This window comes from Bison bison, unplaced genomic scaffold (assembly GCF_000754665.1).
Source record: "Bison bison bison isolate TAMUID 2011002044 unplaced genomic scaffold, Bison_UMD1.0 scf7180017864171, whole genome shotgun sequence".
Lineage (NCBI taxonomy): Eukaryota > Metazoa > Chordata > Mammalia > Artiodactyla > Bovidae > Bison > Bison bison.
In genome coordinates, this window is record NW_011494743.1 from 4598072 (window position 1) to 4619477 (window position 21406).

Genomic DNA, 21406 nt, shown 5'->3' on the forward strand with positions numbered 1-21406 from the left:
CCTACATACTAAAAGCAGACAAAGATATTACAAAAACAGACAAAACTACAAAACAACCATATCTTTATGAATAGAGACATAAGAATCCTCAACAGGGGTTTCCTGGTGGTTCAGTAGTAAAGAATCTGCCTGCCAATACAACAGATATGGGTTCAATTCCCGGTCTGGGAAGATACCACATGCCACAGAAAAACTAAGCCATAGCTACTGAACCTGTGTTCTAGAGTCCAGGAGCCACAACAGCTGAAGCCTGCATACCCTAGAGCCTGTGCTTGGCAACAAGAGAAGCCACCACCATAAGCCCATGCACTGTAACTGAGAGTAGTTCCTGCTCGCCACAACTAGAAAAGAGCCCATGCAGCAATGAGGAACCAGCACAGCCAAATAAGTAAAATAAAAGCAAAACAAAACAAAACAAAATCTCACCAAATATTAGCTGACTCCAGCAACACATAAAAAGAATTCTACACCATGACCAAGTGAGATTTATCACAGGAAGGCAAATATGGGTATAACATCAGATAATCAATTAATGTAATACATCATTGTGCTTAGCACCAAAGAATTGATGCTTTTGAACTGTGGTGTTGGATAAGACTTTTGAGAGTCCCTTGGACTGCAAAGAGATCCAACCAGTCCATCCTCAAGGAGATCAGTCCTGAGTGTTCATTGGAAGGGCTGATGCTAAAGCTGAAACTCCAATACTCTGGCCACCTGATGTGAAGAACTGACTCATTTGAAAAGACCCTGATGCTGGGAAAGATTGAAGGCTAGAGGAGAAGGGGATGACAGAGGAGATGGTTGGATGGCATCACCGACTCAATGGACATGAGTCTGGGTAAACTCCAGACGTTGGTGATGGACAGGGAGGCCTGGCATGACACATTCTAGGGGGTTCCAATGAGTTGGACACGACTGAGCGACTAAACTGAACTGAACTGAAAGAAGCAACCAAAAAACTACCCTAACTAAGTAGGTTCAGCAAGGTTGTAGGATAAATATTAATATACAAAAGCAGTGTATTTCTGTACCATAGCACTGAACAATAAAAAAAAAAAAGAAAATTAAGAAATCATATAATATCATCTGGGATTTCATTGGCAGTCCAGTGTTTTTACTGCTGGGGCTCAGGTTCAACCTCTGGTTGGGGAACTAAGATCCCACAAGTGGTATAGCCCCTTCCCCACAAAAAAGTCACTTACTTCTGTAAATCTTTCTCTAAACCACCCACCTCTCCTCCTACTCTCCCAGTTTTCATCATACCAAGCTCCTATGTGCTCCCACATTCATGCATACTTTTATTATATAGCATTTGTTACATTGTATTATATTTATTTTTGTAAAAGTCTGTCAATTCAATTGGAATGTACTTTAAGGCAGGGATTAAGCTTGATGTGTGAGATACTTGATATTTCTTGAATAACTGCCTTTAAATTCTATTCCAATCTCTTAAAAGAACATTTATAATTCTTTTACATATTGAAGAAGTATGTGCAAGCTATCTGGGAGTTTGCTCTTTCTGGCTTTGCTGGGTCTTCACTGCTGCTTGGGCTTTTCTCTAGTTGTAGCAAGCAGGGGCTAATCTCTACTTGCAGTGTGTGGGCTTCTCATTGTGGTGGCTTCTCTTGTTGCAGAGCATGGGCTCTAGGGCATGTGGGCTTCAGTAGTTGTGGCTCCCAGGCTCCAGAGCACAGGCTCAATAGTGATGGCACACTACCTTAGTCGCTCTGCAGCATATGAGATCTCCCCAGACCAGGGATCAAACCTACGTCTCCTGCATTGGCAGATGGATCCTTTACCACAGAGCCAACAGGGAAGGCTTGAAGTCTGCTTTTCTACCAGCTTATCAATGCACAGAAACTGAGTACATAAAACTGTCAAATTTGATAGTGTCACAGTCTACTCCCAGGTCAGAACACCATGGGCTATGTAGTACTTTATCTGAGGAAATTTGGTTGTTCCCAAATTTTAATCATTGTCAATTTTTTGCTGGGACTGTCTTTAGACATATTACTTATTTTCCCTCTTTCTGAACCATTTCCTTAAGGTATCCTCCTCAAATCAGAACTACTAGGTCAAAGAACATAAGTACTTTGGTATCTGCTTGCCCAAATCCCAAACAACACTGCAGTTAGAGCATATCTTACTTATTAAAGTTGATTCAAACTTCTTTTTCCTCAAAGAGCTAGAATAAATAAGGAATTCTATTTTATTATTTTTTAAGTTTAACCTTTATTTAGACCCATCTGGAATTTATTTTGGCTTACAGCATAAGCTATGGATCCCCGGTGAGTGTTTTTCATAAAATTAATTAACCCATCAAACATGTTTTAAAATTTCTAAAAAGAAAGATAGTTCTATAGTAAATCGCATTAGAACTACTGAAAATCACTTGGATTAAACAAAAAAGAGCAAACAAATTGGATTCCTAGGTCATTCTGCATAAATATAAAAATGAAACAATGAAAATGTCTGAATAAAATACATGTGATTTAAAAAATAGTATTTTATGGAGAAAGACACCATAAAGGAAAATATTGCTGTTTGAAAGATTTTCTAAGACTTAAACTCATAACAAGCACAGAAAGGCAAACAAATGGGAAAATGTACAACATGTGACAAAGGGTTACCAGTTCTAATAAAAGAAATATGTAGAAAGGATATGAATAAACATAAAATAACAATAAACATAATAATACTAATAATCAAAGAAATGGGGAAAAAAAAAACCCCAAAGGATAGGATTGTTCATCTAGCTAGCAAAGATTTAAAAGTGACCAAATCACAAGCACATACAGGGGAAACAGGCCCTCTTGGGCTCTTTGTGTGGATGTATAAATTGGTAGGTCACTGATAGAAAGCAGTTTAGGAATATATATTCAAATATCAAATCTACAAAATATTTGACCATCACACCACAGCTGAGATACTAACAGACATTACTAAAAGTCATATCCTTAGAGATACTAAAAGACATATCCTCATAAATGTAAAAATATACAGTATAAATTATTATGAATAAAAAAAATTTACTAAGGTTGCTAAGTACAAAATTAACACATAAAAATTAAATATTTTCATGTATGCAAACTAAAATATCAGAAAAGATTCCTATTCCAAAGAGTCAATGTAACGAGAATTATGTAAGATCTACCTGAAGGTACTTTTAAAACAGGCCTGAAACAGACAAAGGCAGCATGAACAAATCAATGATATATAATGTTCTTGAATAAAAATTCAGTATCATAAAGCTGCCAATGTAAAGAATGATACTCAGACAATGAAATACAAAGCTACCTCCTTCATGGCCTTTTCTAACTCCCAGAAATGGTACTGGTTGCTTTGTCTTCTCCATTTCCATCTCAAGAGACTTATGCCACTCTAATTCCAATTATTTCACTCTGCCTTGTTTATTTTTTCTGTATTCATCTCCCAAATCATGCTACTTAAGGGAAGAATCACATCATTCCCATAGTTGCCATTACAGAGCAGCATGTACATGTTTAATGTTTGTCAGAAACATAAATGACTAACAGGTTTTTAAAAAATACTCTTGTTACTAATCAAAGAAATACACTTCAGAATATATATTATAACTTAAAAAAATTATATTAACAACAATTTAAAAGAGTGGGACTACTCAGCATCAATGAAGGCAGAGCCAAAGGAATGGTTGTTGTGTACAGCTGGTAAGAGCAGAGAGGACTGACATCAATATGGAAAGCAATTTGGCAGTAGGAAGCAAGAGCCTTAAAATAATTATTTTAGGCCTAGTGATTCTACTTCTAAAAAATAATGAGAAATTAAAAATAAAAAGAAACATTAGGCATAGAGAAAAAATATTATTACAGTAATTATCTAAAATACAGAAGTGGCTAACTAAATTATGACACAAATTATCCAGCCAATACAGATAATATTTGCAAAGAATATGTGATAATACGAGTTGAGGTAAATGCAAAGAAAGCAAGCTATAAAACTGTACATATTCACAGATACACACTCTCAAAACAATGTAAAAAAAAAAAAAAACCTCTCCAATACATAGAAAAAGCCAGAAAGGTAAAATATCAAAATTTTGAGGGTAGGTGTTTGTAAAGAGTTGGTTTAAAAATTTTTTCCTTCAAGTATTTTTCAAAATAAGTATGCTATGCTATGTTCATAATTAGCATAGCAAAAAGTTCCACAAAAGCTGGGACTTCCCTGGTGGTCCAGTGGTTAAGAATCTGCACTTACATTGCAGGGAGTCATAGGGGTGTAAAAAGAAAATAAACAAAAGCTGATGAAGTAAAGGTACAAATTATGGGAAGAAAGGGTCCTTACCTAAGGAAGTCACATTTCCATAATTCTCCAGCATAACATCCCAGTACAAGGCCCTCTGAACTGGGCTCAAACATGCCCATTCTTCTGAAGTGAAGCATACTGATACCTCCTCAAACATCACCAATTCCTGAAACGACAGGTATGTGTGAGATTATCCATGCCCAGGAAGCTCCTCTACTGAAGGGTTCCTTCCACTTTTGGGGACGAGACATGTTATGAGGGCATGAGGTGGGATATCAGAGAGACATAGGAGATCCCACATGAACTCTGCCCTTTAATAGCAGGGACCTTGATTCAAAGATGGGAGCCGACTGGACACCCAAGCACTAGGATGAGCGAGTGTACATTTGAGCCACAATTAGGTAGTGCAGATAGGGCCTTAGGAAGAAAAGAGGTAGCAAATCTTACCTGGGGCTGGGCTGTCAAGAGCATGAGAGCCATTAATTGGTTTCTGGGGTTCTCTTCCTGGGAAAGGGCAGAAGCTTCAGGGGCAGGAGAATCTGAAGAAGGAGGAAAAAGCTGCATATGAGGTAACTGTCATTCTTGTCCAAATCCAGTAAGTTTATCTTCTATAAAATAGGAGTTCAGAAAGACACACAACTACCAGAACTAGGCAATAATGGCTAGAAAATGACACACAAATCTTTTCTGACCCCCATGTACAGGGCTGGAAAAGTGCAAAAATTAGTAATAAGAATGGATAAAGGGTCAGAGGGACCCAAGCAATGACATGAGGGAGAAAAGAGTTTGGTATCCTAAGGGACTCATAGAACGGCAGAAGAGGAAATAGCTATCTGGGAGTAGGGAGGTGAGACCCAGCAAGAGTCCTGAGGATGTCCAAAGCCAGACCCACAGAGTAAGTTACCATGTTGAGGATCCTGGAGCAAGCCAAACACCACTGGGTCAGTAAGAGAATTTGAGCGAATTTCAGCTGATATGTGGCTGCCAGTGGGTGCATGAGGAAGTGCTATTCCTGGAGTATTCAGACCCTCCTGGAGAGTGTCCTGGTCCTGGACAAAGGCTGGAACCTGGGAACAAGCAGAATGCAATAAGCTGACTCTTCGTGTACCTCCAGCAAATGAACTCACCTAACCACCATGGACCTCTTTCTGTCCATATAGTCTAGAACTGTGAGATGAGAGTGACCCACCTCAAATATGGAGCATCAAAACAGCAGGAAAGCTTTGCCTTGAGAACAATGGAGCTGCCCTCTAGCCCCACTCATGGTACTGGTGACCTTTCCCAGAGGAGACTGAACAGAACGGTAGAAACAGAAGCCAGACCTGGGTGTGGGTTAAGGAGGGAATGGGAAGTAACAAGCAATTAAGAGCTTCAGACTTAATCTACAAGTCTTCAGCTTCAGGTTTAATCTAAAACACTGGGTTCTACTTATTCACAACTTTTCTCATCCCCTCCTGCTCCAATAGAAGGAACACTAGAAGTCTAGACATCTGGTTTTGCTGCTAACTAGATGTCTCACAAAGGCAATGCAGTGAACCTTTTATTGCCTCCATTTTTTATCCCTTGAACGAGAACAATGGCTTAGTGATTAGTAATGAAAAACACAGCTCTAAAATTCTTCATTTTCATGATTAAAACAAACAAGCCCATCCTTGATATCCCTCCCAAATTATATTTCAGACTTTTCATACAGAAATGTTTCTAGTGGGCTCCAGATCAACAGAAAGAGATCTGACACACACTAGAAACCATGTTAAGATCCCAATTTAATAGCCAAGGATATAAAATCTTATCAGAGGCAAATATCTCAACCTACTCTCTTGTCTCACACAGTCCCCAGTGGGGGAACACATGGAGTGGTCTTTCCAGATCTAGAAAGCATCATTCTTGCTCTTCACAACTTTTCATACTCCAGGTTTACAACACCAACCCAAACAGACTTTACAAACAATATACTTGCTTCTGTTTAGAGGAACTCTTAGGAACATTATGCTCTTCAGATTCTTGAATAAAATTCAGAATTAGCAAGCATCACCCAGGGAGATAAAGCAGAGTCAATGCTCTGTGTTGATTTTGAATTGGTACAAAGATCCCAACCCTAAATCCATTTCTCCAGACACATATTCTACGATCTGAAGAGCTCATGAACCTGTTTTAATTAGCATAAGGGTTGCTGCTGTGTTACTGTTAATGAAAATCACAGAATCATTTTCTATCCCAGCCTGTCCTGGGTCTACTCCCCACTTTCCCTTTCTCACTTTTAATGTTGGTCCATCAAGGTCTTTCTGCAGCTCTTCTACCAGGGCCACGGCCTCCTCACCACTCCCGGGCCGATGGATCTGCACCCAGGTCCGTATCTCTCCAGGCAGGATGCTCAGGAATTGCTCCAGCACCAGTAGCTCCAAGATCTGGGCCTTGGTGCGTGCTTCCGGCCTCAGCCACCGGCGACAGAGCTCCCGGAGCCGGCTCAGTGCCTCCTGGGGTCCAGATGTCTCATGATAACGTAACTGTCTAAAGTGCAGGTGGGAGGTCTCCCAAACAGTGGAGCTACTCCCTTGGAAGCTGGTTCCCCACTTCCAGGTATCATCCTTCCCTTTAATAAGGCCCTCTTGTCGCAGAGCATTGTGGGCCCAATTTTCTCTTGTCATTGTTGCCATTTAAGACAGGTTCCTCTCCAGGGTCCCTCAATCCTTGCTTGACTTTTTCCTTAAGAGTTTGAAGAACATCATCTGTAAGACCTAAAGAAATCACTGTTAAAGTTAACCCAGAGACACAATCAGATTTTCCGCACCCCTATTAGCCCCCCAGTAATGAAGAAACCTTGCTGAATGCAGAGTTCTAGATTCTGGGCAGTTTCTCTTTTGACAGAAGCCCCAGCCCAAGGCTCTAGGGACATTAATATTCATGTTATCCAGACCACTGCTGATATAAAAAACATGAAATTCCTTTTTTTTTTCCTTGCCACGAGGCATGTGGGATCTGAGTTCTGCAACAAGGGACTGAACTTGCACCCCCTGAATTGGAAGCCCAGAGTCTTAACAACTGGACCACCATGGAAGTCCAATACCAAATATCCTTTAATCATTATTTTTAAGAGTGTATCAATCCATTCATACTGAAGTAATCCACTGCTGTTGGGAATTTAATTATTTATAATTTTCTCCTATTACAAATTAAGCTACAATGACCATCTTTGCTAAAGAATTTTTGGTTACATTTCTACTTATTTCTTCAGGAAAAATCTCCAGAAAAGAAACTGTTTAGCAGAAAGGTAGGAATAGTTTACACTTTTAAGGCTGTAACAGTTACATCACTATCAGTGACATATCTGAATGCCCCATTAATTTTATTTAACATGTGGATCCTTAAAGTTCATGCTTATAACAGAGCAGAGGAGAGCAAAATAAAATATAATCACAATACAAAGTACAAGTACAATTAACAGGAGGACAAACAAGCACAGTAAAAATTCATGGAGGTAATTTTGGGTTGGGCTTTAAAGAAAAAAAGATCACTGGAATATTAGGAAAGCCATTCCAGGAAGAAACTGTAATTTCTAAAGCAAGGGAGTGACAACACATATAGCTCTGTTAGAAATGTTCTGTGCAAATCAGAGAAAGGAAGAAAACTTTGAGGTAAGGCTGTAGAACTAGAGTGAAGAGGTAAGTAAACAGAAGCAAATTCTAAAGGCTACTAAGAGGTAGCCAGAGGTACCTCAAGTAGCCAGAGTGGCACTGTCATGCCCATTCCATGGGAACTACACTCAGTATCTCAGCATCAAGCTGCCATGGACTTAACCTGTGTCTGTGAGCATCTGTGCTTTAACCAGTTTTACTTTGTACATCTGTTAGCAAGACGTGTTCTAAGGGAACTGCTCCTTTGCTTTACACCACTTAAGCTTATGAAGGTTTCATAAGAACACTATTTTCAGATATTAGGGGAAACCTGTAGTCTAAGCAAATAAAGTTCTAAAGTATTAGTAGGGATAGAACACTTGAAAAAAGAAACTGAGTAGTTCTTTGGTCACTGATCTGGTGGTGATGGAAAAGAATTTAAAAAAACTATTTATATCCCATGCTCACAGCTAGAAAGAGTACTGTCAAAATTCCAGTTCTTCTCAACTTTATCTATAGAGTCAATGCAACTCCAATAACTCACCAAGCTATTTTGTAGATATCAACAAACTGATTCTAAAGTTCACTTGGAGAGGCTACAGACCCAGAATAACTAACACAATACTGAAGGACTTCTCCCTCAGTATTGTGAAGTTGAGGGACTGACACTACCCAATACTACCCAGAGTTGAGGGACTGACACTACCTAACATCAAGACTTTCTAAAAAGTTACAGTTATGAAGACAGTGCAGTATTGGCAAAGTGCAGACAAATCAATGAAACAGAATGAAAAGTCCAGAAATAGACCCACATGAATTGAGTCAACTGATATTTGATAGAATTAAGGTAATACGATGAAACAAAGATAGCCTTTTTGGCAAATGGTGCTGGTACAACCAGATATTCACATGCAAAAAAAAAAAAAAAAATCTAGACACAAACTTTACATATTTCACAAAAATTAACCCAAAATGGATCAGAGACCTAAATATAAAATACAGAACTATAAAAATCCTGGAAGATAACCTAGGAGAAAACCTAGATGACCTTGGGCATGGTGACAGCTTTTTAGATACATTCAAAAGGCATGATCCTTGAAAGAAGTAATAGGTAGACTTCATTAAAATTCAAAAATTCTGCTCTGGAAAAAGCAATGTCAAGAATGAGAAGACAATCCGTACACTGAAAGAAAATACTTGCAAAAGACACAAATACTTGATAAAAGCCTAATATCCTTCCTTTGTATATTTCATACAAATAACTCTTAAAACTCAACAATTAAGAAAACAAACAACTCAATTAACATATGCCTATGTGGGCTTCTCTGGTGATTTAGTGGTTAAGAATCCACCTGCCAATGCAGGGGACACAGGTTCAGTTCTTGGTCCAGGAAGATACCATATGCTGAGGAGCAACTAAGCCCTTGCACCACAACTACAGAGGCCACGCACATAGAGCCCCTCCTCCACAACGAGCGAAGCAACCAAAGCGAGAAGTCTGCAAACCACAACGAAGAGTAGCTCTGACTTGCCTGAACTAGAGGAAGCCTGAGCACAGCAACAGAGACCCAGCACAGTCAAAAATAAATAAATCTTTTTTTTTTTTTTGATGACCCAAAGGGGAATTCCCTGGCAGTCCAAGGATGAGGACTTGTAGCTTCCACTAAAGACCTAAGCAAACACCTCGCCAAAGAAGATATACAGATTTCAAATAACTGCATGAAAATATGCTCTGCATCATATATGTCATCAGGGAAATGCAAGTTAAAACGATGAAATATCATTACATACCTATTAGAATGGCCAAAGTCTAGAACACTGGCAACACCAAACGCTGGTGAAGATGTGGGACAACAGAAATTGTCATTCATTGCTAGGAATGCAAAATAGTACAGCCACTATGGAAGAGTTTGGCCCTTTCTTACAAAACTAAACATACTCTTACCATAAATTCTAGCAATTGTGCTCTTCAGTATTCATCCGAACGAACTGAAGACATATGTCCACACAAAAACCTGCACGTGGATGTTTTAGCAGCTTTATTCATAACTGTCAACACCAAGAATCAACCAAGATATCCTTCAATGGGTAAACTGATAAACTGTGGTACATCCAGATAATAGACTATTATTCAGTGTTAAAAAGAAGCTATCAAGCCATGAAAAGATACAAGAAACATAAATGTATGTTACTCAGTGAAAGAAGCTCATCTCAAAGTCCAATATACTTTACAATTCCAAATACATGGCTTCTGGAAAAGGCAAAACTATGAGGGATTTTTTTTTAATTGACCTACAATTGGTATACATGTTAATTTCTGATGTACAGCAAAGTGATTCAATTATACATATACATTTTTTTATATTCTTTTCCATTAAGGTTTATCACAGGATATTGAATACAGTTCCCTAAGTTATACAGTAGAACCATACAGTTCCCTAAGTTATACAGTAGAACCTTGTTGTTTATCCATTCTATAAATACTAGTTTGCATCTGCTAACCCCAAACTCACACTCTAACCCTCCAGTGGTGGGGGATGTTGATACTGGAGGAGGCTATGCAAATGTAGGGTCAGGGAACACATGAGAAATTTCTGTATTTTCTGCTTAATTTTCCTATGAACCTAAAACTGTTCTAAAAAAAATAGGGTTTACAAATAAAACTTGGGGGGGAAAGAGACTTCTAAATAATTTTCTACAGTAAATTATCAGAATTTTATTTACTCTTACTTTGCAGAGATACAAATAAGAAATCCTTAAGCATATATTATGCTTGTTTCTCACAAAAGATTTGTAAGCACAGGTTAAAAAGAACAAAAGAAGTCTCGGAGGAGCTAAACGATTCACTCAAGGCCACTCAACTAGTTCAGTTATGGGAGCAAATTCTGATCTCAGGGATTCTAACCCCAAAAGTACAAAATAACTGCATCTAAGAAAAGACTTCTGAAACCCAAACAACTATTCTAAAGCAATGGTTTCCAAACAACAGTTCATTAAAACAATAACGATACACAGTCACTCACAGGTTGATAATGACCTTTCTTGCAAAAGACAGCATTTACTCACGTACTTAATGTGAAAATACATTCTCTGAGGCAATGGTGATATGCGTGGCCTAAAAGTTTGCTTCTTAAATACCATTACATTACAAAATTTTAAATGGGACTTGGTGTGGGGGGGATAAATTGGAAGATTGGGAATGACATATACACACTACTATATATAAAAAAAATAACTACTAAAGACATACTGTATGGCAGAGGCACCTCTAGTCAATACTCTGTAACGGCCTAAACAGGAAAAGAATCAAGAGTGCATATATGTATAACAGACTCACTTGGCTGTACACCTAAAACTAACATAAAATTGAAAACCAAGTATACGCCAATAAAATTACAAGGAAAAATGGGAATCCATCCTTCAAGGGAAAAAAAAAAAGAATTCTGGGAGCCCCTGCTCCAGGGAAATCTCAAGCTGTTTCCAGCATCAGCCTCAGAGAAGACTGAGAAAAAAGCAGAAAGACTTGAGCTGAGAACCTGGCTACTGAGGTCGCTCTTCTCAAAGGGGCAGCACATTCTATTGACTCGACAGCCAATCCACAGACACAGAGACACAGAGGCGCTGTCTTCAGTATATTCCCCAAACCGCAGCCTAGGCGTCCGTCTCAACCAAGCGGTGGAGGGACCGCCCTGAGGGAGAGCAGCAGAGAGGGGCCGGCGAGGGCTGACCTGCCCTGGAGAGTTCAAGCCGCAACCCGGGCCGCCCTCCGCGCTTGCCAACCCGACCCGAGCCCACCCTGCTCACCGGGGTCTCCCGCGGCGGCTCCGGCATTGGGGACCACCACCTTGGCGCCGGGACGCCAGGAGATGACACGAAAACTGGACGCACCTGAAGCCCAGAATAATGGCTGACCCGCGGGTATCGCGACATCCGGTGGCTCACACCACCTCCCAGCTTCGGCTCTCTAGGAAGCCACATCTCTATGGTTCCTAGCTTTCCCAGTGGTGGCAGGAAAGGCGGAGCTCCCGGGCTCTTAGGTTTTCATTCCTCTCAGCCAAAGAACAGGTGTGGCTGTATTCCAGAACCCAAGGATGCAGAGGTGAATCACGTGGCCCAGGCCCCCAGGACTTGTGTTACCTCCAGAAAGAATTGGACCTTTCTGTTTCAATTTGAAGTGCAGCTGAGCTTAATAGAGTAATTTCTCGAACGTCTGAATGTCTTCGTGAGTGAAATATCCAATCTATTTGTGAACCAGAGCAGTTCTCACCATAAATAACATACGTTACAAATGACTTTCTTGTGAATTGGCTTGCTGTTGTTCAGTCGCTAAGTAGCGTTCAACTCTTTGTGACAGCATGAACTTCCCTGTCCTTCACTATCTCCAAGACTTTGCTCAAATTCATGTCCATTGAGTCGGTGATGCCATCCAAGTATCTCATCCTTTGTTGTCCCCTTCTCCTCATGCCATCGATCTTTCCCAGAATTAGAGTCTATTCCAATGAGTTTGCTCCTTCTCCTCATGCCATCAATCTTTCCCAGAATTAGAGTCTTTTCCAATGAGTTGGCTTTTCACATCCGGTGGCCAAAATATTGGAGCTCTTGCCCAAATGACGAGATAATGGAGCTCTGGTGTTAAATATAAATAAAACTGAAATGAGGATGGAGGGACACTGCCTCCCTGGAATGAGAAAGTCTTTGCAGTTGTCCACCACCCTGAGTAAAGTTAGGTCTGTGTAAAGGGTACTGGAACTCTGCTTCTCTCTTTGATACTTAAATCTTTTAAGTTTGGACTCCTGGAATTGTCCCTCTATATAAGATGACAGAAAGAGGCTCCAAAAGGGTATTGCAAAAGAGGGAAATGTCACATCCTTGGACCCACAGGAGCCTTTAGGATGGATCACCAAGTGAGGGTCCTTACCTTTGTGCAGGAAAGAATTCAATAGCAAGTCAAAGAAAAGTGAAAGTGTTTTAGGAGAAATTCACACTCCACAAGCCCAAATATGAACTATCTCGGAAAGTGAGAGCAGCACCAGGGAATGAGGTTGTAGTTTTCATGGGCTAAGTAATTTAATATGCTAACATATGGGAGGAATATAACTACTTCCAGGAATATTGCTATGTCAGGAAGAGGGGGTATTTCCCAGGAGTTGGACCACTGTCCACTTTCTGGCCTTTGATGGTCCATCTCAGAACTGTCATGGACAAAGAGTGATTTCTGGTATTACAAAAAAGATATAATGAACTAAAGGTCCATGACCAGACTTCTCAAAACAACCTTGGTTTCAGCTGGTTCCAGTCAGTCTTTATCAAATCCCAGCAACTGCACCCCCATCTTCATTTATCCAGCATTTGTTTCCTGCCTCTTTCTCTCCTGTCTCAAGGGCAAAGGCCATGACTATGTTGCAGGAAGGCGGACCCCTTCCAGGGCCCGAAACTGGGCTCTTGTCTAACACTCAGAAATGAATTGTCCAAGGAGACACATCTGCTGACAAAGCAAGAGATTTTATTGGGAAAGGGCACCCAGGTGGAGAGCAGTAGGGTAAGGGAACCCAGGAGAACTGCTCTGCTGCATGGCTCACAGTCTCGGGTTTTATGGTGATGGGATTAGTTTCCAGGTGGTCTTTGGCCAATCATTCTAATTCAGAGTCTTTCCTGGTGGCGCACGCATCGCTCAGCCAAGATGGATACTAGCGAGAGGGATTCCGGGAAGTGGACGGGCACGTGGTGTCTCCTTTCAACCTTTCCCAAACTCTTCTGGTTGGTGGTGGCTTATTAGTTCCGTATTCCTTATCAGGATCTCCTGTCATTAAACAACTCATGCAAATAGTTACTATGGTGCCTGGCCAGGGTGGATGGTTTCAATCAGTGTGCTTCCCCTAACAACTATATGGATTCCACATACACTTAGCACCTAGCACAAAGCCACAGTAGGTGCTAGACGAATGCTTGTTAAATGAGCAAGGTGTTATTCTATTGATATGTTTTCTTCTAGCTTTCACTGAACACTTGCTTAAACATCTCATTCTCTGCTCCTTTGTTCATTCAACAACAATTTACTGAGTACTAATGTGCTAGACAATGTTCTAGGCACTAAGGACATAAATAAAGAGGTGATCAGATCAGATCAGATCAGTCGCTCAGTCGTGTCTGACTCTTTGCGACCCCATGAATCACAGCACGCCAGGCCTCCCTGTCCATCACCAACTCCCGGAGTTCACTCAGACTCACGTCCATCGAGTCAGTGATGCCATCCAGCCATCTCATCCTCTGTCATCCCCTTCTCCTCTTGCCCCCAATCCATCCCAGCATCAGAGTCTTTTCCAATGAGTCAACTCTTTGCATGAGGTGGCCAAAGTACTGGAGTTTCAGCTTTAGCATCATTCCTTCCAAAGAAATCCCAGGGCTGATCTCCTTCAATGGACTGGTTGGATCTCCTTGCATAAAGAGGTGAAGTCCCTAGAAATGTAAGTTTACATTACATTTCTAGGGAGGATAGACAGAAAACAAATACAAAATGCACCAGAGAGTGATAAATACTAAGCAGACAGAGGGTAAGGACCCAACATCCAACCAAATAGAAAGAGAACCAGGAGATAGTACTTTATAGGTCTCAAAGCATGAATGGGAGGACCTCCCTGGTGGTCCAGGGCTTACGACTCCACGCTTCCACGGCAGGGGGCACAGGTTCAGCCCTGGTCAGGTAACTAAGATCCCACAGGCTGTGAGGTGCAGGGACTCAAATCCCTGCCCTTGTGGTTGATAAAGTCTATGTCCTTTGATGACCAGGATCAGCAAACTGCCACATGGCACACAGCACTCATTTATCTGACTTCCACTTCTTTATCCTAGGCTCTGAGGATTATTTTACTCTCTGAAAGACCTCTAAAAGGATGTTTAAGTTTTATCCAACATTTCTATGCTGTGTCATAGCCAAAGGACTATTTTTATCTTGTTCACCATTTTGTTCTACTACAATTTTTTATTTAAAAAAAAACTTAATTTTTGGCTGTGCTGGGTCTTCATTGCAGTGTGCAGACTTTTCTCTAGTTGCAGTGAGCTGGGGCTACTCTCTAGTTGTGGTTGTAGTACACCGGCTTCTCATTGCAGTGGCTTCCCCATGTGAATCACAGGCTCTAGGGCCTAATGGGCTTCAAGAGTTGTGGCGCAAGGGCTTAGTTGCTCCATGGCATGTTGGATCTTACTGAACAAGGGGATCAAATCCATGTTTCCTGCATTGGCAGGCAGATTCTTAACCACTGGGCCACCATGTAAGTCCTATAATTTTTTAAAACACGAATCTGCTCAACTCTGTGGTTAAACCAACATTGCAAATGTGACAGCATTTTCTTTCACTCAGTAAACTGGTTGCTAATTTGTTATGATTATACAAACTCTGGTATATGTCTCAGTAATTTTGTGATTTGTAGATTTTTCTGAGGTAAAATGGATAATTATGACAAAAATAGCCATGTAAAGAGTCAAGGTTCCTCATGGAGATCTTCCTTAAACTCCTGCTTTAAAAGTTTTGTTTTACATAGATTCCTAGTGCATGTGTGCTTAGTAGCTCAGTTTAGTCACTCAGTCGTGTCCGACTCTTTGTGACCCCATGAATTGCAGCACGCCAGGCCTCCCTGTCCATCACCAACTCCCGGAGTTCACTCAGACTCACATCCATCGAGTTGGTGATGCCATCCAGCCATCTTATCCTCTGTCGTCCCCTTCTCCTCTTGCCCCCAATCCATCCCAGCATCAGAGTCTTTTCCAATGAGTCAACTCTTTGCATGAGGTCGCCAAAGTACTGGAGTTTCAGCTTCAGCATCATTCCTTCCAAAGAAATCCCAGGGCTGATCTCCTTCAGAATGGACTGGTTGGATCTCCTTGCAGTCCAAGGGACTCTCAAGAGTCTTCTCCAACACCACAGTTCAAAAGCATCAATTCTTCAGCACTCAGCTTTGTTCACAGTCCAACTCTCACATCCATACATGACCACCGGAAAAACAATAGCCTTGACTAGACGGACCTTTGTTGGCAAAGTACTGTCTCTGCTTTTGAATATGCTATCTAGGTTGGTCATAACTTTTCTTCCAAGGAGTAAGCGTCTTTTAATTTAATGGCTGCAGTCACCATCTGCAGTGATTTTGGAGCCCCCCAAAATAAAGTCCGACACTGTTTCCACTGTTTACCCATCTATTTCCCTTGAAGTGATGGGACCGGATGCCATGATCTTAGTCTTCTGAATGTTGAGCTTTAAGCCAACTTTTTCACTCTCTTCTTTCAATTTCATCAAGAGGCCCTTTAGTTCCTCTTCACTTTCTGCCATAAGGGTGGTGTCATCTGCATATCAGAGGTTATTGGTATTTCTCCCGGCAATCTTGATTCCAGCTTGTGCTTCTTCCAGCCCAGCATTTCTCATGATGTACTCTGCATAGAAGTTAAATAAGCAGGGGGACAATATACAGCCTTGACATACTCCTTTTCCTATTTGGAACCAGTCTGTTGTTCCATGTCCAGTTCTAACTGTTGCTTCCTGACCTGCATACAGGTTTCTCAAGAGGCAGGTCAGGTGGTCTGGTATTCCCATCTCTTGAAGAATTTTCCAGTTTATTGTGATCCACACAGTCAAAGGCTTTGGCAGTCAATAAAGCAGAAATATATGTTTTTCTGGAACTCTCTTGCTTTTTCAATGATCCAGCAGATGTTGGCAATTTGATCTCTGGTTCCTCTGCCTTTTCTAAAACCAGCTTGAACATCTGGAAGTTCACAGTTCCCGTATTGCTGAAGCCTGGCTTGGAGAATTTTGAGCATTACTTTACTAGCGTGTGAGACGGGTGCAATTGTGCGGTAGTTTGAGCATTCTTTGGCATTGCCTTTCTTTGGGATTGGAATGAAAACTGACCTTTTCCAGTCGTGTGGCCACTGCTGAGTTTTCCAAACTTGCTGGCATATTGAGTGCAGCACTTTCACAGCATCATCTTTCAGGATTTTAAATAGCTCCACTGGAATTCCATCACCTCCACTAGCTTTGTTCATAGTGATGCCTTCTAAGGCCCACTTGACTTCACATTCCAGGATGTCTGGCTCTAGGAGAGTGATCACACCATCGTGATTATCTTGATCATGAACATCTTTTTTGTACAGTTCTTTTGTGTATTCCTGCCACCTCTTCTTAATATCTTCTGCTTCTGTTAGGTCCATACCATTTCTGTCCTTTATCGAGCCCAGTTGGGTCCAACTCCTGGGGACCCTCTGGACTGTAGCCTGCAAGCTCGTCTGTCCATGGGATTTTTCATGCAAGAAATACTAGAGTGGGTTGCCATTTCCTTCTCCAATAGAGTCCTATACCCTGACCCAAATATGCTAATTTTGTGGGCTTGGGAAATATACCTGTATATGTGAAATTACTTTTTGTGATTCCTAGATTTGGGAATCATTGAACTTAAAAGAATGGTTACAGCTTTGTCATGGCTACAGTCCTTATTGATCAAATTGTGCTGTGTGATTTAAAATGGTCAGGGGAAGGAGTGAGAACTAGTGAAGTCCTGTGTCTACATTGCCCAAAAAGGAATTAGCCATCTCCTTTGGACCCCTCACAAATTTGCCTTCTGGAGTAGAAATGTACCTCAGGGAACATGCTGGTTTTATACAGCCAAAGGATGTCTATATAATAGTATAGGTTTGAACAGAGATGAGACCAGAGAGGGGATGGGACAATAACTTGCTATACAAGTTCTCCAGCGAAATAACAGAAGAGGACATTTTGTTTTTTTGGCCACACAGCATGTGTAATTTTAGTTCCCCCACCAGGGATTGAATCTGCATCCCTTGCATTGAAAGTGTGGAGTCTTAACCTTTGGACTGCCAGGGAAATCCCAGAAGGACAATTTCTAATGGCTAGAGCTCTACTTTTGTAGAGTTGGCCCTCTATATCTGTGGGTTCTGCATCATGTATTTAACCCAATACAGGTAAAAAATATTAAAAATGAAAAAACTTCAGAAAGTTCCAAAAAGCAAATCCTGAATTTGCCATACTGGCAACTATTTATATGCATTATTTTCATTGCATTTACAACTATATACAAAGCATTTACATTGTATTACATTTTATAAGTAATCTAAAGATGATTTAAAGTATACTGGAGGATGTGCATAGGTTATATGTAATAGTTTGCCATTTTATAGAAGAGACTTGAGTATCCTTTGATTTTGGTATGGTCGTGGGGGTCCTGGACCCAATCCCCTGCAGTTACTGAGGAACAACTCTATTAAGAGTATGAAAATAACAAGCTTCATGTTGTGTTTGAATCTGAAACAAGCCAGAATCACATCTTCATTCCAAAAGCATCTGCTTAAAGAAAAGCAAATTGAACTGTTTTCTTCCCAATCTGAATAAAGGAAGGAAGCAAAAGAAAAAAAATTTAGTGATATTTATAATAAGGAAATAACAGATATTTATTGGAGGAATTATAACCATTTTTAGCAAAAGTGTTAGGACTCCAGTTTTATAACATCAGAGGTGAAGATAGACAGTCTAGTTTCTAAAAACAACCTAACAATATGAACATACTATTTTATTTATATTGAATGGAAAAACATTTAAAAAGCAATTCTGTCACTCAGGATACAGAGCTGAAAATGAAATATAGTCTTATGGGATTCATGGTCATGAAAATGCTGTTACTATTTAAAGCTCTTTTTGGTTTAAATTTTCTTCTGAGTTCCTAATAAGATCTAATATAGTACACACCATCAATGAAAAATATCTCTAAATCTAGGGAGACATTCACCTCTCTATGCAAGATTCTTTGTCTTTCAGATTTCCCTTTAATCAAGGCTACATAACATTTTAACTTCACACTTTTTCTCACAACTTAAAACAGATATATATATTTCTAGTCCACACCAAAGCAATTCTACATACAGGGTATCTATGGTCAAAAAATACTGACTTCATATTCCTTGGGAATATTCAGGGTAGTAAAAACAAGTGAGTAAATGTGAGTGCACAGGAAACCAGCAGATGACAGAAACAGAGATGGACAATACACAGTAGTTGAGTGACACGCATTTCAAGAGAGTTGAGGTTTTGACAGAATAGAGAAGAAATGGCATACAGAGAGGTAAATGGGTTGCGGGAGACAAAAACTAGCAATTGAGGAACTGCAGAGGAAGCACTGCTGTTAGGGAACAACCAGGCTTCCATTAGAACAGGAAGTTGGAAAAAAAACATTTAAACAGACAGAACTTGAATTTCAGAGTGTATCATAAAAGGGCTTGAAAGAATGGTAAGAACTGCAAAATTAAATGTTGACTGAAACAGGCAGCTGGTAGTCTCAAAAAACTTCTGCAGAAAGGTGAGCCGGTCAGTTCAAACTATATTGCAGAATAGGTATATGAAAGAGTATAGAGCATACTTATTAACATTTACTCCTGCAGCTTAAGATAGGTATCAGCCTAGAAGATTAGAAGCTACTGAGGGCCTCCTCCTGGGTCCATTATCTTGGCTTGCCTGGGTAAGAAATGTCAATTTATTCAGACCTCTGGCTTCCTTTCTGCTGCTGCTGCTGCTAAGTCGCTTCAGTTGTGTCCGACTCTGTGCGACCCCATAGATGGAAGCCAACCAGACTCCCGCATCCCTGGGATTCTCCAGGCAAGAATACTGAAGTGGGTTGCCATTTCCTCCTCCAATGCATGAAAGTGAAAAGTGAAAGTGAAGTCGCTCAGCTGTGTCCGACTCTTAGCGACCCCATGGACTGCAGCCTACCAGATTCCGCTGCCCATGGGATTTTCCAGGCAAGAGTACTGGAGTGGGGTGCCATTGCCTTCTCTGGCTTCCTTCCTAGAAGATACTTATTCTTGGAGACCACAGAGTTTTCTAAGATGAAAAAGAAAGGCTATTTGAAGAAAGAATTTCAGACACTATGACACAGTGGTGGAAAAATGTTTTGCTCAGCAGTATCAGAAGCATCAAAAACTCTGCTAAGCAATAATAAATGCTTAAAAAATACCAACAGGTACACAGGAATTTCGTTTCCTGTTTTCTTATAAAGCTGTTTTAGCAGGGCCAGGAGACATTAGTCATAGGAGTTTCCATATAGGTAATCAGCAGCTGAGAATGGCTGGCATGACAAAAGGCATAAAATATTAATTACACCCTCCTTGTAGAATTTTGAAAAGGACACATGACTAGGGAAAAATGATGCAAGTCCCTTCCTGCTACAGTTCTGTCTAGCCACAGTCACAAGTGAGTGACCTTCCCTTGTGTCCACCCAGACTCTTGGGGAAGTGCCTACCCAAGGGTGACCAATGATACAACAGTCCTACCCCTGAACACAGCAACAGAGCCTAGAAACCATGCTTTGAATAACTATGCAAAGAGGGACTATTATAGCACAAAATTATATATAAGCCATTATCCTATCAAACAAAATAGGACAAAAACTAAACAATCTCTTTCCACCCAAATATATGCTTCATACCATCCACTTCTTTTTAGCACCTTCCTTATGAAACCATCATCAACCTATAATTGTCCATATATCATCAACCACCTTTCATAGAAGTGGCTAGTCAGGAGAATCCCAACTTCTCGGTCTCCCACTCACAGAACCATCATGATGGGCAGAGGCACTTTGGTAAAACACAGAAAGCATGGACTTGAAAGTCTGATCTGACTTCAAATTCTGGCTTAAACCACTTATTAGCCAGTCACCTAACCTCACTTGAGACTCCATTTTCTTCTACAAATGGGATATCAAATCCTCAGTAGTTCCTGAAACAATGTATCACTACATGCAGAAGACAAATGGTGTCAGGCTTAGGCATTCATTGTATACAAAGGAGGAGGAACCACTGAGTTAAGAATGGGGCAATTCTAAGGTTTCCCAGATTCTGAGCTGTCTTAAAAGTTTAAAATACTTATTGAAAACAGATTAAGGCCTTCTCAGAGGGCTGGACATAAAGGCTGGTCACACATTTAAGGGCATTATCTTATTTAATCCTCACAGCAATCCGGTGAGGTAGGAAGTTACTCCCATTTTACAGATAAACCTACAGCTCAGAGCACTTAAGGGACTTGTCCAAAACTGGCAAGCTAGTGCATAGTAGATCTGGAATTAGAACTTATATATCTCTGACCCAAAACTCTGCAATTTTAGCTACTAAAGTCTATGAAACATGTGAAGGTAGTATTCCCCTTGTGTTAGATTATGCTGACTCTCTTTAAAGGTTATGAAACTGCAATTGTTTCAATTTCATAAGGGGGTATTTTTATCTGGTTCTGTAGACATATATTGATAAGATGGAGCCTAGGTGGTTCTTTATTCTCTCTGGATCCTTCTACAGCAGTGGGAGAGAATACAGTAAATTTTTACTGTTTTCTTTTAACCTAAAAGTGATTAAGAAAGTGGATTAGATATTTTGTTGACTGTAAAGTCAGTTTATCTTAAAACTGCAAAAGCCAACAACTGGTATTTATGATATAATACACAGGAAACAGGCTCTAAAAGGAA

General features: G+C 40.4%; 1 protein-coding gene across 4 annotated transcripts in view; it reads right to left on the reverse strand.

The window, feature by feature from the left end:
* ZNF197 (zinc finger protein 197) overlaps window positions 1-11850 on the reverse strand; it is a 29151-nt gene extending 17301 nt beyond the window's left edge. For 2 of the 4 annotated variants that reach the window (XR_825471.1, XM_010842128.1), the window contains exons 1-5: window positions 11703-11827; window positions 6543-7022; window positions 5189-5351; window positions 4732-4823; window positions 4324-4450 (exon numbers count right to left, since the gene is read on the reverse strand). Coding sequence is in view for 3 of the 4 variants with exons in the window: in XM_010842128.1 (XP_010840430.1) it covers window positions 4324-4450; window positions 4732-4823; window positions 5189-5351; window positions 6543-6941 (781 nt within the window). In the remaining variant the exon portion in view is untranslated. Of the gene's footprint in view, window positions 1-4323; window positions 4451-4731; window positions 4824-5188; window positions 5352-6542; window positions 7035-11702 lie in introns of all 4 variants that reach the window. The other 2 variants (XM_010842127.1, XM_010842126.1) reach the window with 2 other exon arrangements.
* Between the last annotated feature and the right edge of the window lie 9556 nt (window positions 11851-21406).